The 19,476-nt window shown below is 48.1% G+C and overlaps 1 protein-coding gene across 1 annotated transcript; it reads right to left on the bottom strand.

The window, feature by feature from the left end:
* Positions 1–761: 761 nt before the first annotated feature.
* On the bottom strand, positions 762–15,027 carry CLDN11 (claudin 11). Its single transcript, XM_003794659.3, has 3 exons — positions 14,572–15,027; positions 10,801–10,965; positions 762–1,420 (listed from the first exon to the last, which is right to left on the bottom strand). The coding sequence occupies exons 1-3, from the start codon at positions 14,795–14,797 to the stop codon at positions 1,188–1,190; spliced, it is 624 nt and encodes a 207-aa protein (XP_003794707.1). The 5' UTR covers positions 14,798–15,027; the 3' UTR covers positions 762–1,187.
* Between the last annotated feature and the right edge of the window lie 4,449 nt (positions 15,028–19,476).

The raw sequence follows: 19,476 nt of genomic DNA, 5'->3' as shown, positions 1-19,476 counted from the left end.
GAGTCACTCCACAGGAAACCGGAGAGTCTGGGTTATGTTTTATGACCACACATTATCGCCGTGATGCCATGAATAAAATATAACTTTTCAATTATTCACGACAAAGTGAGATGATGAGTTCTTGATCAGGTTCTCCATAAATTACTAGGAGAGATGAATGAGATTTTTTTTTTTAATCACTAATGATACCTCTGGATACAACAGAAGGTTGAGGCCAGTTTTGCAGACAGTCTGTTATTTTATTGCACAAATTCCACTTAAAGAACAAAATGCACCATCGTGTTTGGAGAATTAGGGGTCTCAGATACTGATACATCATCAGTTTACACCCGTAAAGCCAAATTCAACAGTACAATTAAAGTTAAACAACATCACCCCCAGATGGATGTCAGAAGGGAAAGAGAGAGAGAAAGGGGGAAAGCTTTAAAAATGTAAATTGAAGCATAGGAAAATGTAGGATTAAAAAGTGTATCACACAGATCTTAAAATCAGAAGTGTTCTGAGGACTGTCTGTTAGGGTTATATTCCCTTGCACTGTTATTTATTGCATAACTGGGGTCTGCTTGGTTCATTTCCTTCATACTGACGAATCGAGAATTTCAGGAAAACCATGGTTATAAAAATGATCAATCTTGAAAAAGTATGTACAGATAAATGTAAAATCACAAACTAAAAAATATCCCCACCCTTTGCCCTCAACTTTAAAAAGGGAAACTTTCCCTCGGAGAGAAAGTTCCACGATTCCTCCCCCCTCCCCACACCCTGTGTCCCCAATTCTGGGTTCTTATCACTTGTAGGTAAATGACCTTGGAACTGCAGAGGGGGAGACAGAGGGTCGCTGTCATCCGTGACAGTGTCAAAAGTGTCTTTATTTCTCTGCCCCACCCCCACCCAACCCAGCAATGTCTGCAAGGCATTAAGATTCAGAGAGAAACAAAATATATACACATGTATTTTTAATAAACAACAAAGGAATGCCCAGAAAAAAAGCTAATAGTGGGCAATGCCATGAGAAGCAAGTGAGGCATTATGGAGCTAGAGACGGGGGAGGGGCTACGACTACAAACGCCCGCCAGGACGCTTTTCTAGACCTTTGGCTTCGGAGCCCGGCAGAGGAGCGGGCTTCTCGCCGCGGTGGCTGCGGCCCAGCCCTGGCCGCACCTGCAGCGCCTCCCGGCCGGCGCCTCTTACACGTGCGCGCTCTTGGCGTGAGTCGGGGAGCTGGAGCCCGAGGAATAGTAGAAGCGGTTTTCTCCGAACGACTGGGCGTCTCCGGCGCAGCAGACGATTACGCAGCCGCCCACCAGGCACAGTACCGCGCCGATCCAGCCCGCGTACAGGGAGTAGCCGAAGCTCACGATGGTGGTCTCGCGGTGCGCGCACACGGGGAACCAGATGGTGGCCACGATGGCGCAGAGAGCTGCGGAGACACGAGCAGGTGACCGCGCGGCCCCCGCGCGCCCCCGGGCGGCGGCCGCTCAATAAGTGACTTAAGTCCAACACATTTATTTGCGTTTACTCGTATATCGTGAATTCACGTTTATACTCATAACTCTATAGATATACTTACCTAGTTCTATTACAGTTCTCTTTACTCTTCTCATTTGCAGCTCTGAGTTCCTGGCAGCCAAGTGCCCTGTCTGTGTAAACTCATTCAGCGTGTCGCTGGCCCCTGGTGTGCGTTTAACACCCTGACTGAACGTGACCTGGGTGACCCGAGCAACTCAGAGGGAGGAGCAGGGGTGCCTGCCTCAACATTACACTCTTTATGTTTGCAGTGCGGTAAATTCACACGGCAAAGACCTGGAGAAACTGTGACATTTCTCCTGCTGGCGTGACTAGGAGTGGGCAGACTATCAGACAAGGGTCTGAGTTTGCATCAGGCTTTTCACAACCCCAGAATCCCACTGGGTAAGGAATTCACCGGTTCAAGGGTGGTATGTTGATGACATTTGTTGTGAGGGGTCAAAATAGTAGAACTTTATTTACAGTCTTGTACCCATCAGTCTAACCTTCAGTTCTGGTTTAGATTTTACAGGGTACAGTAAGGAATAGCTTTTATATCATTTAGTTCTTCAACTCTTTATAAGCAAAGTAACAAATCAAGGCAGCCAACAGCATATAAAGACTTAAGAAATGTCTTTAAACCTCAGACCAGCATGGCCAGCCAGAGTAGTCAGGGGCCATCAGGCAGGGGTCCTGAGGCTGCAGAGATGAAGGACAGAGTCTCCATTTGCAGGGGAATGGCCTCCCACCCCCTGCAGTGGGCAGCACAGCCTCAGACAGAGGACTCCATAACTTCCTGTAAGTTCAGGCTGGCAGACATGAAAGTAATTATAAAAATAATGACGTTTCCATTTGTTAACCATAAAAGCCATCAATGCATTCAGAACAAGGCACTGCACTGCCCGGCTGCTGTTTGATGCCAGGGGTTCCCTTGTCACTTTCAACGGCAACTTTCTCCTGATTTCTACTCAAGCTGAGTGACTTTCTAGCTTGAAAGTCTGTGTCCACAAGGGAAGAAATATTTTCTTCTTTAATACAAACACTCAAATCTAACAGCCTTGTACATTAGTTCTAAATGGAAAAACAGTTTTGCCTTGCCCATTTTGAAAGAGATTTTAAACAATTTATTGCATTTGTGTAGCTCATAACATAGTTTTTTGATGACACCAGACTAAGCCCACCCCCCGAAACCCTGGGTATCAACACACCTAAATAGATGTGGGCCTATCCTGAACAATGACTAGGTCCCAAGTGGCCGTCAGAAGGAGAGTGGATTTGGGGGATTTGAATTACCCAGGCTGGCTTCCTAACAGCCCAAATTCACTCCACTAATTGTGTAAAGATTATCTAAGAAGCTAAAATCTATCTATATACTGATGGGTTCTTTTTCTTAAAGAAGTCCACACAAGCATACCAGCTTCTGTAATATTTTCATATGAGATGCCATGAAAAGATGGATTTTCCCTCTGTGAATAGAATGTTCAAGAAAACCAGTATTTGTATGAGTCTTCCCTTTCTAACCCTGGCTTTGAAGACCTCAGATATAGGGGAAAGTCTCTGTCTTTCTTTTCCTCTGGCGATTGGGAGAATCATCTTTCAGCAGGGCACAGAGAAAGGCAAACCCCTCTGTCAGGACAGACATCCTCTCCAAAGATTCCCCACAGCAAGACACACTCTGGCTACACAGCTTTATACCCACAAAGTGGGTATCTGTTCTCCTATGGGTAAAAGACAAGACCCCAGCAAGGGCTTCTAAGCCCAGGCTTGTTTACAGGAAAAAGGAAGGGAGTGAGAAGCTGAATTCTGTAGGAAAAGATATTAACTGCCAAGCAATGGTGTAGCTGCAGCTCAATCCCACCAATTTTTCCTAAAAACAATTAACTGGTTTCAAAACAGCTCATGGTTCAAATTGTTTTATATTTTCAATTACTTTCTATTTACACATATACACACACACACACACACACACACGAAAGCATTTCCATATGTCTTAAGCAAATCTAACTTAACTTTCAGATTTGGTTTAGATTTTATAGGATAAGACAAGAAACTGCCTCTAAATTCATTTAATTATTTCCCCTTTCCTCAGCAAATAATAAAACAAAGTGATCTCCACAAAGGGGAAGACTCAGGCTCAATATCCCAAAAGTTACCATCAAGCTTGGTTTTGAATGTTTTAAGGATTTGTTAGATTTCATTCTAAGATAATTAATTAGAAAAAGGGGGAGGAGAGGGAAATGTCTAGACATTTATCTAATGAATTTGCTACGCTAGATGAGAGAATGGGTGGATGGATGGAAGGAAGGACGGATAAGAGGAAGTCGCATTTCCATTCTGTTTCCCACTTCATACTTCCAGGTCTGGTGCGGTGGCTCACGCCTGGAATCCCAGCACTCTGGGAGGCCAAGGTGGGTAGATTGCTTGAACTTATAAGTTTGAGACCAGCCTGAGCAAGAGTGAGACCATCTCTCCTAAAAAGAGAAAAAAAATAGCCACACATTGTGATGGTCACAATGTAGTCCCAGCTACTCAGGAGACTGAGGCAAGAGGATCTCTTGAGCCCAAGAGTTTGAGGTTGCTGTGACCTAAGACATCACGGCTCTCTACCCCAGGGCAACTGAGTAAGACTCTGTCTCAAAAAAAAAAAAAAGCTGACTTCCAGAATTATAAAACCTTACTGGGACTTGCACACATCGAAAGTCACAAGCTCATCATTGACCTTAGTAGAGATTTCCTTCTTTTTAATTCATGCAAAACCAGCCAAATGAGCACCAGGAGGCTCTTTACTTCCCCGGTACACAAACGATCCCTGGGTGGAATTCCTGTGGCTCTCAGAAATGAACCACATCAAAACCACTGAAAAATGACAGCCTGCCACACAGCACGAGAGGAAATGAGAGGCTCACTGGACAGTGACCCTTGATTGAACTCAAAACAAAAAACGTTAGAAACTAAAAAAGGAGAATTTACTCAAGTTCAGCAGTGGTTTGGAGGCAGGAAAGGATATGTTTTGACCAATAAAGTTAAAAATGCAAGTCAAATCATTACTTTAAAAATGTGAAGCAGTAATAGAACTGGCAAACACTTTTTGCTTTCTTAAAGACAGAAAGCTGCTAGATTTATTTTCATTGCAGGACCTCCCCCCCACCAAAAAAGAGTTTTGAATGGTTATCTTAGTTATTTAGGAAAAATAGATAAAATGTTTTTCTGAAAAATCAGTTACCTTAAGGTAAAGAAAATTAAAAAGATATAAAGGGAATTCAGGGTTGTTTTCTTGTTTAGAGGGACAAGCGAGTGAAAAGCTGAATGTACATCACCAGAATTTATTTTTAAATTAAGTCTCTAAAAACAGAGCAACATAATTTAGAACTCAGATTTTTCAATCTCTTTCTCCTCTTGGTTTCAGAAAATGCAGAATGTGCTACTGCACAAGGGAGAGGGGGAAGATCTACCACTTATCGTTGGGAAATAGAAAATAAAAATTGGGGATATTCTTAGGTAAAAAGGAGGAGGAGGAAGAGAAGGGGAAAGGAAGAAGGAAAATTCACTGAGGAGACACAGATTCACCAGACTCGTTCCTCTTCTAAGTAGAATTCCTCGCTCTTCAAAGAATTAAACTGTTTGCCTCTTTTGAAACCAAATGTCAAATAATTTAATACAACGTGTCCTTTAATTGGTAAGATACGCCCTTGATAAAATTTAACAATGATCTTGATGTGACCAAACACAGAAAATGTTTGGGAAGGCTGTTTTATTTTAATCTATTTTATTTTCTTTTTTAAAAAAACAGGGGTCTAGCTGTGTTGCCCAGGCTATAGTGCAGTAGTGTGATCATAGCTCACTGCAGCCTTTAACTCCTGGGCTCAAGTGATCCACCCACCTCAGCCTCTTGAATAGCTGGGACCATGGGCATGTACCACCACGCCTGGCTTTTCTTTTTTTTGCAGAGACAGGGTCTTCTATATTGCCCAAGTTAGTAGTCTTGAACTCCTGAGCTCAAATGATCCTCCTGCCTTGGCCCCCCAAAGTGCTGGGATTACAGGTGTGAACCACTGCACCTGGCCCAGAATGCAATTTTAGAGTAATGTAATGGTGTAGTTTTTAATCTCTTTAGAGGTTAAATGACATATAGTAATACAAAGAATTAAATAAGCGTGAGGAAGTTAAAATTGATATAAGTGTGTTTGACTTTGGAGGTAACTACTGAGAGACAGACAGACAAAAACAAAGGCCAGATCATCACCAGACACCCACACTTCTTCTTTCTCCAGTGACCACCTCTCTTTTCAGCTTTGTCACCTTCTACTGAAAGGGCTTTTAAAAACATCATTTCTAGTACAAAGCAAAATTGAGATTTGCTTCAAAATAATCCAGAGACTAGAAGAAATGGAGACAGGGAAAGACGAAATCCATTAAGAGGCTCATTGCAGAGAAGGAGTCTCGTTTGGGGGTGGGAGGTTATTACACCATTCTGCTTAATTTTGTGTAAGTTTGAAATTTTCCACAATTAAAATGTTTTTAAAGACCTCCTTCATCTAACATTCTACAATACATTGAACATTGCCTTCTGCAATCAATACTATTGTAACATAGAACCTAAGTCTCAATTAGCCTTAGCTTTCCACAAGAAAGCCAGTTAAGGCAACAGGTAATAAGATTTCCAACGAATTGTTGGACATGTTTATTTGCTGTTTTCTATCTTTTAAAGCTAAAAAAATTTTAGCTTTTCTTTTTTTTTAATTTGTCATTTTCTAAAATGTTGACTTAAGAAAACATGGATATATGGCTGGGTGCCCATAGCTCAGTGTTAGGGCACCGGCCACATACACCCAGGCTGATGGGTTCGAGCCCAGCCCAGGCCTGCCAAACAACAATGACAACTACAACAAAAAAATAGCCAGGCGTGGCAGGCGCCTGTAGTCCCAGCTACTCAGGAGGCTGAGGCAAGAGAATTGCTTAAGCCGAAGAGTTTTGAGGTTGCTTTGAGCTGTGACACCACAGCACTCTACCCAGGGCAAAATAGTGAGACTCTGTCTAAAAAAAAAGAAAAGAAAACATGGATATAATCAAATCAATGGAATATCTGAGTGCGTTTTTTTCCTGGCCTGAGTTCAGCATTTTTTTCCTTTTCTGTTCCATGCATCCTTTTTCTCTGTAGTCTTTTTAAAAGGGCAGCCTCATGGTTATCTGTTAATTGTTTTAATCATGGAATTTAGAGACAGGAGGAACTCAGGAAGCATTCAGCGCCTCCAATGTCACGGATTTAGTCCTTTGTAGCCGCAATCACACTAGCATGCCACACCCTTTCCACTGCCTATATGCAGTTTTATTTAGATTAAAGACTTGTTTGTAAAAAGCTAATGAGTACAGAGGAAGATTTTTCGAACCGTTCTCTGAAAGCCCTGGGATTGCAGTGTCCCACGGGGAGGCATGTGAGTCTGTGGGGCGTCTGATTCTGTGTGCATGACAAGCTCAATATGACCTGCCCTTTCTGCAATTTCACTATTAACCTCAAAGTTCCAAGTTAAAATGACTCTTTCTACCACAAATGTAGTTCCTGGGGCCAGACTTTGTAAAAGAAAGAAGAAAAGATGAAAGGGTTCCACTCAGGAAGTGCATATCCTTTCTTCCATGCACCACATCCCTAAAAACACCCAGGCAAGGCGACTTCTCACTGATGGCAAGGTGAGAATCAGACTGAAGCAAAACTACAATTCCAGGTTTTCCAAGGTAGCATAATGCTGGCCTTTCATATTGGAATAAGCAAAAACCCTACCAACCCCCACACTCTGGTTTCTATAAAGTAAACAAGGGAAATGTTTCCATTAAGTCAGGATAAAAGGTGGTATTCCCAAAAAAAGGTTGTTGTCTTTCCCTACCAGCTCCACCTGTGAGGATGACCTGCAGACGTCAGACGTGGTTAGAGAAATGTCCACTGCCCTCGGGGTCAGGCCTCATTTCCTCTATCTGAGGACAGTACTGATAATAGCAACCACTGACTGAGCACTAACTCTGTGCCAGACGCCGTGCTGAGGACCTTCTTATGTGGGCTCAGTGGTCTCACCTGACAAGCAGCCTCCACCCCTCCCATTTGTAGAAAGGGTCAGAGACATCAAGGAGCTGCCCCAGTGCACACAGCTACAAAGCAGTCAAGTCCAGATCACAACAACTGGGTCTGACTCCAACTGATAAGACAGAACAACTCAGGGCACAGGCACCTCCTGCTCTGGCAGGACCCTTGAAAAGCCACAGACAGAGCTACTGAGCCCCAGACCCACTGGATTGGAGCAGCAGACTCCCACTCCTTCCCCGGCAGGAGCCAAACTCACAATCCACCCTAGACCACGAGAAGATATGGGTGTTGGATAACAGACAACTTTTTTAAGCTTTCACAATAATAATTATAGATTTTCAGAATCAGGAAAAACTGAGGTTAATAATTGTGTTCACAGTTTCCATGCCAAGACATGCTGCGACACTGTCCGGTCCCCAGGCCCCAGCCGCGCCTTGTCCCCTTTGGTCAGCGACCTTGGGACCCAGCACGGGCCCACACTGGCTGCTCCAGTGGCACAAACCAGTGCAGAGAAACACAAAGGGGCCCTCACTGTCTATCTCTGTCCCTCCCACTCCCTGCCAACCGGGAAGAACAGGCACTCAGGGCACCGTGGTGGGAGAGCCTAGATGAGACCACAGGTGCCATGCATCGTGAGACAAGAGGCTTCACATTTCCAGAGCTCACTCACTCCAGTCAAGACAGCATCCAGCCCAAAAGCCAGCAGAGACCCCCAGACAAATAAATGCAGATGAGGGCAAAGAGGAGGCAGCCAATGGAAATGTAAGGCTGAGCACAGGCCATGAGGGCCCTCATCCAATCCAGATGTGAGCATCCAGCAAGGTGCAGCCTCCCTGCGGGGGAGGGAGGAGGGTGTCGGATGGAGGATGCCTGGGTTCCCCCAGGGTCACACTCTAGACAAACAGGGACTGTGGGCCTCACCCCTAACGGCCCAGCCCTGCTTCCTCATCCATGTCTCTGTCTGCCTGCACCAACCTACTCTTTTTTTTTTTTTGGCCAGAGCGGGGCTTGAACACACCACCTCCGGCATATGGGGTCAGCACCCTACTCCTTTGAAGCACCGACCCCAACCCACTCTTAAAAGACAAAGAAAAGCTAATTCAGCCAGGAAATGTCAAACCTCTGGTTGCTTTTTGGATTTAGAGACATGTGCCTTTCTTGCCCAAGCTGGAGTGTCACAATCATGGTCACTGTAGCCTCAAATTCTTGAACTCCCAGACTCAGGTGATCTTCCCTCCTCGGCCTCCCTAGTAGCAGTACCATAGGGATGTTTTTACTTTGACTAGAGAAAGTCTCACTGCCTATACTGCCCAGACTGGTCTCAAATTCCTGGCCTCCTCCAATCCCCCTGCCCAGCCTGCCTCCCTAAGTGCCAGGATTATAGGCATGAGCCACCATGCCTGCTTTGGTTTGGTTTTTTTTCATAGCTCTGGTTATTCAACTAAACAATTCAGTCATCTTTAGGGTTTCTTTTTAAAAACCAATTTGTCTTCTTGCTTTATTTCTGTGCCACTATTTTCCACTGGGTTTGTTTAATATGTTCTCTTTCTTGTGGAAACTCTGTGGCACTCGTATGGAAGGACGAGTGTCTAACACAACAGGCCATCCTCTGGGGTCTGCTGACAGCAGAGCCCAGGAGAGCCTCTGGGGGCTCTGAGAGAGTGAGAGGAAGTAACTAACAACAGCCAAGTGTCTAGGATGGAAAGGGCTTCACCTGTATTGGGCAAACCCAGTGGACTTTTGGAGCTTTGGCCTTCCTGTTGAAAAGGGAATTGGATACAAAGATCTGACCACTGGAAAGTATCACCCAGGACACTGGCTCTGTGTCCCAAGTGTGACACTGTCAGGCCAATTTGTTGTGGCTGGAATCAAAATTTCCACACCCAGGTTTTCCTCTGGAAATTACAGTGGTCTTTTCACTTCTGTTCACACACACGTGCACACACATGGGCCTCCCCCAAAAGTCTCCCTGGCTTCACAGACCCCTCCAAATCCCTCTGCATTCCTGGGAACTGTCTCTCTACCTCTCACATCCCCTCGCCTCATCTCTGTGTGGGAGAACGCTGCAGGTGGGAGGTGACCATCACCAAATGGCATCAACTTACACAGGCCCCTTCCACTTGCCTCTCAAGGACATGATCTGATGTGCCAATTTGGGGATAGGAATTCCTTATCTCTGGAGAATGTGACTTTATATTTCACCCATATCCAAATCAGCTCCTTCTCACTTATATATGTACTTTGCAAAAAGAGCCACTGTTGTTATAATTTATATCCTCTATTTTAGAATGTGCTGATAGAATTAGCATCCAAGAAAAACAATGGGGAGAAATGAAATCACTAGAGAGGACAGAGCTAGAAAGACCCCCGGAGGTTGTTAAGTTGAGCCCTTTTGTGTACAGATGTAACCAGCATATGACATTTGCTGGTCCTGGACTGTCCCTCCTCCAGTCATGACCTGGCCACCTCCTCTTCATGTCACAGGCTCCTCTCTGGGTTTCTCTGCTCTGCAAACTCATTGGAAATTCGTCTAAGATCCATGCCTTCCTGTGTGTTTGCACAGCCCGAGTACCTGTTAGATGCTCATCTGCCGTGCTCCATCAAGATGTACATGTACACTCAGAGCAGAGACTGCCTATCCCCTCACTGTCCCCAGCACCCACCACAGGGCCTGACCCAGGTGCTCGGGGCACACTTACTGGGTACAAGGAGGAACGCCCAGCTGGTCAACCACCCTCAACACTTCAGTTTGCTCTCCCCTCCTCTTCCTCTATTCTTTCTTCACATATTAACTGAGGGTATCAATCTCAGCCACACATAGGCATCCCCTGGGGAGCTTTAAAAAAATGTCTTTGCCTGGCCTGATCCACAGAAAATTCTGATTCAATCAAATTTCTGTGGGACCTGGGCACAGGTGTTCTAAAAGGAATTCCACTGTGAAGCCTGGGGGCCACCAGGGGGCTCTCTCCGGTCCTTCTGGTCTTTCCCTTAGGTACTTCCTACCCTTAAAATATTTTTCTTTGTATTAACTAATTTTCACGTTCATTGAGCCCTCTGTGAACTGCCTGAGAAATTTCAGGAGTACAGATTGCGGGATCTTTCCCCCATCAACTCACTCAGCCTCCTTTCATATTGTCTTGAACTCAATAAAGATTCACCACCCATGAAATTTGAGAATCACTAGTTCACTCAGGTGAGGGCCACACAGAAAGTCATCTTACCCAGCAGGATGAGTAGGACACCAGCCAGCTGGGCTCGCCTGTACTTGGCCACACCGGGCTCATGGCCCATCCGGATGCAGGGCAGGACCGTCAGCAGCAGCAGAATGGCCGGCAGCCCGAGCACCGAGGCGGCAATCATCAGGGCTCGGCATGCCTGCACGTAGCCTGGGAACGAGAGAGCAGACAGGGTGGGATAAGCCAGGGGTCCTCTCGGCCCTGCCTAGTGGGAACTCAGCACCACCCCCGCCTCCCTCTTGCCCCGTGTCAGGACCTAGAACATGCTGCCCAAGGTCACCCTGCACCATCAACTTCTCAGCAGCTCAGCAGGAAAAAACAGGGCTGAAGAGAACAAATGGGGATCCCTCCTTCAGACCACTTGACCAACAGTCCATTTACATTAAATGAAAGGGCCCACAGTCCATTTACATTATTCTATCACCTTGTGAACATTCAAATGGAAACTCCAGTCTTCCCATGTTTCCTGAGATGGGCATGCTGGTTCCAATCTGCTGTTGACACGTTCTGCCTGTGTGGCTGGGGGCAAGCTACCCAGCTATGTCCCACTTCCCTCATTCACAGAGTAAAACTGGTGATAGCACCTACCGCCTATCACAGGATTGCAGTGGAGATTAAGTCAGTTAGTTGATGCAAAGTTTAAAATGGCGCCCATACTAAACACTCTAAGAAAGGTCAGCTGTTGTCATCGGCGTAATCGGTCTGTGTCAGTGCAGCAGTTTCATCTCCAGGTGTACCTATGTGCTTTTAATTCACCTTGGCTACAAATTGTGTGTGGCCCTGACCTAGGCTAACCCCCTCTTGGGGATCCTGCCTCCCATAAGACCACTGGGCTCCATCCCTGCCTCACCCACGGGGAGATGCTTAGAAGGCATCTCTCCACCCCCTGGGACTCCTGGAGGGCAGACACCTGCCTTGGTACCCAAGAGACTTACACAGTGCCCTCGACAGATCATGGGAACAATTCCAAGTGAGGGAACAGTAAATTGCATAATAAAGAGTAGAGCAAAACTAACTGAACTTTACACAGCAAGTAAAACACCACATAACAACTTTATGAAGAAGCAGGGTTCAAGATTTGCAAGACTTATGTAGAATAAATCTGACATGATACTAGAAAAATTGCATGAATTGAAATTTACTGTGCCCCTTTTAAATATACCGTTTCTCATTAACCGTTTCTCACTCTGCCTGTCTTAGAAAAAAAAAAGGTGGCATTTATTTCTCTCCCTCTTTAACTCACAGGGTGAGATAGAATTAGTGGCAACGCCAAAAAATTAGCCCCAACTTCTTCCTCATGCACCAGGACCCCAACTTGCTGACAAAGACCTAACCTCAACTCTGCCTGTTAGCAAGGTATGTTTTTGCCAGAACTGAGACTTCACAAGGGCCCTCTTCAACCACTGTCCTTCTCAGCTCCTTTAGAATCAAAGATGATCAATGAACCAGGACTTGCTAACTTGAAGACCCCCCAACCCAGGGGACCCACAGGAAGTCTACAGCTCAGCCTGACCCAGCCCTGTGCCCTCGGAGCTCTTAGGAAAGCCAGCATTGACAAAAAGAGGCCGTCAGCTAGTGGCCAAGACTGCTGTCCACGTGCCACAGTACCAAGGCCATGCCTGCAAACCATAAGAGGGAGGACGCCTGTTCCTGCCCCCACCCACAGTAGGAGGGATGGGAGAGTAGGAAGATCAGGCCCTCCCTAAAATGTGCTCCCCGCTGAGAGATGGTCTTTGTTCTCTGAAAACAAACCACTTGGCACTGAATGCTCAGTCAACTTAACTTCAGGGGAATGAAGCTGAGAGTAGCTTTATGCTTCAGCTAAAGGCCCCTACAAATACCATGCCTAGCTTTAAACAAAATACTGTGGCTACCACTTATGAAGCATACTCTACATCAAAAAAGTTTAGCATTTCTTGGGATGGTGCCTGCAGCTCAAAGGAGTAGGGCTCTGGCTCCATATACCAGAGGTGGTGGGTTCAAACCTGCCCCTGGCCAAAAACTGCAAAAAAAAAAGTTTAGCATTTCTTATTTAATCTTCAAATAATTATGAAAGATAGATAGTTTGATTAGTTTGATTTTAATTTTCTTACTTTTTGAGACAGAGTCACTATGTTGCCCTTAGTAGAGTGCCATAGCCTCACAGCTCACAGCAACCTCAAACTCTTGGGCTTAAGCAATTCTCTTGCCTCAGCCTCCCAAGTAGCTGGGACTTCAGGCGCCTGCCACAACACCCAGCTATTTTTTTGTTGTAGTTGTCATTGTTGTTTAGCAGGCCCAGGCCAGTTTCAAACCCACCAGCCCCGATGTATATGGCCAGCGCCCTAGCTGCTGAGCTGCAGGCGCCCAGCCTGATTTTAATTTTTTAAAAGACGGCAACTGGGGTTCAAGGAGATAAGTACTTTGTCCCATAATGTAGCACAGATCCTCTGACTCAGGCCTTCCCACCCAGCATTAACCAAAACTGGGTCCAGGATGGGTCCCCAAGTCTGTCCTTCTGAGAGTCCAAAGTGAAGAAAAGATGGTCTAGGGCAAGTCTGAGCAGCACTGTGACCTCCATGTGCCAGAGGCAAAGCTGGGCCCAGAAGCAGAGGCCAAGAGGATGAGGGCACCCCATCTATGTGCTCAAGGGATTTAAGGCTAGTGAGGACGCAGTGGGGATGAGGGCACCCCACCTATGCGCTCAGGGGATGTAAGGCGTAGAGGCACGCCTTGACTCACAAACAATGAAATGTGCCCTGGTGGGAATGAGAGCCAGGGCAACGAGCAGGAACATGGGGATTGCCTCCAACTGCGAGGACTGGGGAGTCAGGGTCAATTCAGGGAGTCCCTGGTGAGGGGAAGACTCTCCTGGGAGGAGGCTCAGAGGGGCGGGTTCTTCCCCACCTGAACGACGGAGACGTGCCCTTAAATGCCGGCAACCCACACGGCCAGGAGACAGAGGCGGCCTGTAGGGGCCAGAGCCGGGCTCCGCCTTCCTGCAGGACAGAGACTGCCGCCACTTCGCCGGTTGCCCCACTAGCTTATGGTTTAATTTCTGTCGCCTAGAATGTTTCCCAGAACAGCAAGTGAAGATGTGGCCCGTGGCGGCCGGCAAGGAGAAGGCCTGTCTGTTCTCCGCTCGGGTCTGGACGTAGCTGGGGAGGGTGAGCGGTGCTGCGTCTCCCACACGGTCTGCGGCTGCCTCCCACCCCAGTCAGGGGGCTGCAGACAACTGCGGTGCGGGGGAGGTGCGGGGAAGGTAGCGCGGCCCTGCAACGTGCGGAACCGACCTGGTAACCTGCGCAGCCCAGAAATGCCCTCGGAAGGGACTCGCTCTGCTGAGGATGGGCAGAGCTAGGCGGGGCGCTCACCCGGCCAGGGCGCCGCGGCTGTCCCACCAGGACCGGACGATGGGCTGCGCTGTGCACACCCTCAAAAGTTCGCGTTTCTCGTTCTCCTCGGCTCTGAGGGTTTCCTACAGAACTCGAGGCGCTGCGGGACAAGAGTGTTAACTTCTGCGCGCGCCCTACTGCCTGTCTAGTCCCGGTTAATTAAACGCTCCGGGCGACTCGCTGGTGTCACCACTGGCCAAGTCACCACTATTACTTAGAGTTCCAAACAAGAACACAATGGCGACAGAGGTTAAGTTGGGGCTGCCTACTTCTACAGCGAGGTGGGACTGGCGCGTCAAACCCCCCTAAATGTGTCTACCAACGCCGCCTCACCCAGAGGACGCTGGTTCAGGAGCAGCCTCTGGAAGGTCGGGGTCCTTACCCGGCAGAATGAGGATGTCCACCAGGGGCTTGCAGTGGTACAGCCCGGTGGCCATGACGCAGTCAGCCCACAGCCCCTTGGAGCCCAGCTCGTCCATCTTGCGACATGTGGGGATGGTGTAGCCGCAGGTCACCACCCAGTCATTGGTGGACGTGGTCACGATGATGCCAATCCAGCCCACGAAGCTCGTGACGAAGCCCACCACCTGCAGGCACGTGGCCACCATGGTGGCCGCCAGGACGTCCCCGCGCCTCGACCCTCACAGCTGTGCTCCGGCTCGGGCTGGACAGCGCCTGCCCTGGTACCTCTCCGACTCCCAAGCCGCTGGCAGGCGACAACCGGAGGAGGACCTCTTGGAGACAGCTGGGACACACGGGGAGACAGCGGCGGGTGCACGGCGGGACAGCAGAGACAGCTGGGGAGCACGGCCGGATAGGGACAGCCGCGCGGCTAGGACCGGACGGGACCAGGCGCACGGCAGGCAGCGGAGCTGCCGGGCAGCACCCCGCCCCCTCTTTAAACCTCGCAGCCCCCGCCAGCTGCGCCAATCAGCGACGGCCCCGGGTCGAGCGGCCAATCGCGGGGCGGGGTCCGAGCGGGGCGGGGAGGGAACGGACTAACCGGAGGGGCTGGGGCAGCCCGCAGGCCCGGACCAGCGGGTGCGCGCTGGGCGGTTTGGTCCCGGTCCAGGACTCCGAGAGCGCACAGGGAGCGCACGCCGCGCGGGTGCAGGTTGGCGAGAGATTTTCTCTTCTGCTGCAGAGAAGGGGTCTGCAAGACCGGGTCTCCGTTTCTCTTCGTCCCTCCTCGGCTTCTGGCCTCTCGTTCGTTCCCGGTGCTCCCGATTCAGGCCCTGCGGCCCAGGGCGGTAGGACTGGAAACTGCCCGGGGACGCGAGACGCAGCCACACTGATGAGAAGGGAGAGGCGCTTTCCCGAGGTGGAAAGTCACCAGAGGCGCCTGGCTGTGACAGGGTGCCGAAGACAGCAGCTCGTGGCTACCGATCTGTGCTTGTGTCACGCAAATGGTTTGACGTGCTTTCGGCTCATTTAATTTGCACAACTGTCGACACACGTGTTAGGCGGTGGGTGCAGGGAAGCGCTGCACGGGCCTCACACGGGGGCGGGGGCAGGACGGGGGCCAGTGCTCTCACCAGGCTCGGCTGGGAACCCTTCCTGGTCACAACGAGGCCTTGTGATGACCAGTCTCTGAAAATTCCCAAAGGGCTTGTGTGTCCCATTTCTGAGGGCTCCGGGTCATTGTAAATAAGTTAAATCCGTATCCCACTGAGACAATTGCCTGGCCACAGTGGGTGCTTTCTCGGGTGGCCGTCATCGTCACTGTCACCGGGTGTTACCCGCAACTGTTTAGCAGATAGGGACGTCCTCCTTGGGCTGAATTTATATTACGCAGTTTTAGGTCCCTTTGAAACACGTGGTTTATCTTACCATGTCCCTCTATCCATTCACCGAGACCTGCCTCCTCCCCCATCATGAGATTCAAGAGTGTAAAGGATTTCGGCAAACTCAAAAACTCCCTGCTCAGCCTTCTAAAATCTAAGGTGTGCATCGCAGCTACTGAGCTTTCCCAAGGCCGCCCCTAACGCTGGGGTGTCAGTTGCAGTCTGACCTTGAGGAGATAGTTACATTTCCCTGAGATCTGAAAAAGTCAAGTGTACAAACAAATGGTTCAGTGAGACAAGCCAGAGTGTTCAGCACAGAGGCCACCTACCACTTGGGAGGCTCAGTGATAAGAAAAGAACACGGGCAGCTGCCTGAGTTCAAATTCAGGCTTTGCCACTAATTAGCTGTGGGACCAAGTTACTTCACCTTTCTTGGCCTCCTGTCCTCATTTATAAAACTAGGATTAAAACACGGTGTCTACCTCATAGGTTTCTTGGTGACCCTGTGGGTTAATGTGGGTAGATAGCATAAAGAAATGTCTGCTACAAAGTAAGTGTACAAAGACCCAGCTACTGTTATGATAACGGGACTGCCCAGAGCTCATGCTTTTGCAATCTTAAATCTTCATCCTATATTCATATGAGTTTGATTTATGGAAACTATTTTTTTATTTTTGAGACAGAGTCTCACTATGTTGCCGTTGGTAGTGCCATGGCCTCACAGCTCACAGCAACCTCAAACTCTTGGGCTTAAGCAATTCTCTTGCCTCAGCCTCCCAAGTAGCTGGGACTACAGGCGCCTGCCACAAAACTCAGCTATTTTTCTGTTGCAGTTGTCATTGTTATTTAGCAGGCTCAGGCCGGGTTCAAACCTGCCAGCCTGAGTGTATGTGGCCAGCACCCTACCCACTGAGCTAACAGGTGCCACCTATGGAAACTATTTCATAAAAATATGTTCCTATTTTGAGTGAGCCATTGTGTTTGGGGGGCATTTCATCACCAGGGTCCATTGACTGCATATTTTCAGCTGTTTCCTTATAAAATAGTAGCTTTTGTACTAAGTACAACATAAAATTCAAAACCCAAGCAACTTGGACTCATTGCAGGAGCAGTTATGAAATCTGCACTTACGACTCTTAACATTTGACACTCTAACCATGAATATTCAAACAATCAGGATTCAACATTGCCTGAATCACCAGCGGGTCACACTCACAGAGGTGTTTGTGAAGCCAGATTTCAGAACTCAGGCACTGAACAGCAAGAAGAGCTCCCAAGTTATGGCTGCTGTCAGGGAGTGGAACCTCCTGGGTTCACATTTCATCTCCACCTTGTCCTTTAATGAGATTCTCAGATTCTTCATCCTCAAAGTGGACTAGTCCTCAAAGCTTCCTTGGGGACTGGAGGGCGGAGTGAGACTATCTGTGCAGAGTGCTCAGCACAGTGCCAGGCACTGCAGGTCCCATGGAAATCAGTGACTGTCAGTGTTTGTTCTGGGCCACATAGATGGGCTTGAGGGGTGCCTTTGACAGAGATGAAATCTAAATAAGTAGGTTATTATTACCATTATCTCATAAGTTCACTGTCTATTTGATCCCAGCTTAGATGTACAAAAGGCCACCTGAGGGAGGCTGGCAACAGTGTGATCTGTGTGAATTAATTAGCCGTAAGTGAAGCAAGGGCTTGTCCACGCAGAGGAAGTCAGACAGTCACAGAAGCAGAGACCTGTGTGCATGAATTAGCCGTAAGTGAAGCAAGGGTTTGTCCACGCAGAGGAAGTCAGACAGTCACAGAAGCAGAGACCTGTGTGCATGAATTAGCCGTAAGTGAAGCAAGGGCTTGTCCACGCAGAGGCAGTCAGACAGTCACAGAAGCAGAGACCTGTGTGCATGAATTAGCCGTAAGTGAAGCAAGGGCTTGTCCACGCAGAGGAAGTCAGCCAGCCACGGAAGCAGAGACCTGGGAGCCAAGAGGTGATGGGACGATGGGGAGCCCACAGGGACTGGAGCTGGACTGGGCCACAGGCTCTGAAGATGCAGGGCGGCTGGCAAGGCTGCCTGTACAGTGGGGACACCCCCAAGCTGTCTTGGCTGAGACTTTTGCTAACACTGTCCATATTTCTTGGCTGTGACGCCACTTCCTAGCCCTCTTTGTAAGATCTGACTTCCATGTAGCATAACTTAATAAACTGATGCTCCAGGTCTCCCAGGGTCCCAGGTACCCTTGTAGTTAGTTGAGAGTCAATCTCTCAAAATTCAGTCACCCTAGACTAGTACCAACAATGGGTCTCCAGATCCTCCGGACACTTCCTTAAGTAGGGTTTTCATGGAAACTGCCACACTATCTCTTCACATGCCTGCAGTGTAGAGCAGATCAGTAAAGGCACCGCTAATTCAGTGTATACTAGACCTGTGAAGGGGCCGCTGAGACGGTATCTCAGGTCTCCCAACCCTGGGTCCGATATCCTTCCCACCGTGATGAATGTGAAGAGAATCATGTATTGTACACCTTGAGCACAAGTTCCGTTATTTAATTTTTATTAAAGACATTTGAAAAGGGGGCTTAGAGGGCCAGTCAAAGCCCTAAAGTCCAGACGTGTACAGGACAAAGGAAAAGGTCTGGTTAACCATTCTTCTATGCATTTATTTGTTGATTTTTTTTATACCAGGTTTCTCTCTGTCAGCCAGGCTTGAGTGCAGTGCAACAATCACGGTTCACTGTAACCCCAAACTGCTGGACTCGGGCCGTCTTCCTCCCTCAGCCTCCCAAATAACTAGAACTACAGGTGTAACCCACCACACTCAGCTAGTGTGTGTTTGTTTGTAGAAATGGCCCTCCATACGTTGCCCAGGCTGGTCTCAAACTTTTGATCTCAGCCCTCCTGCCTCGTATTCTTCCCCTATTTACACCTAAAAATCTTCACTCAAAGTAAAATGCTATTCAGTTAGAGCAAAAGTGCACATCACAGGCCCAATGCGTTGGCAGGCACGCCTCAAAAGCCCAGAGAGCAAACCATGCGCCAAAGGCGTGGGCCGTCAGCGACCACTAGTGGTTGTCTTGTGTCACTGCACTGCTGGTAAAAAGTCAAGAATGTTCTGTGCCATGTACAGAAACGTGACTAAACTCAGCTTCACGTATCCCAGATTCGTGCCCCTTAGACTGGCCTGGTGTGGGCATTTCTCTGTGAAAGCATTCTTCATATTCTGAATACAGACGTAGCTCTCTAGGAAACCAAACACAAAAACACAGCACATTCATGAAATTACTTAGGAGAGATTATGCCTTTAAATTCAAGTCCTTTCACTAGGACTTCCTTTTAGGGACTCTTTTTTAAATTCTCTGGTGGGTTTTAAATGTTTGATGATCATGTTTAGCAGTGTCACAGTGTAAACAAGTGAACTGTGGACAGGCTTAAGAGTTCCAGGCTGCGGTGAGCTGTGATAACAGCACTGCCACAGGCAGAGATCCTGTCTCAAAAACAAGGCTAAAAAAAATGAAATACT

The sequence above is a fragment of the Otolemur garnettii genome, unplaced genomic scaffold (genome assembly GCF_000181295.1).
Source record: "Otolemur garnettii isolate 467f Iridium unplaced genomic scaffold, OtoGar3 scaffold00084, whole genome shotgun sequence".
NCBI classification, from domain to species: Eukaryota; Metazoa; Chordata; class Mammalia; order Primates; family Galagidae; genus Otolemur; species Otolemur garnettii.
This window is presented reverse-complemented; position numbering and strand designations above follow the sequence as displayed.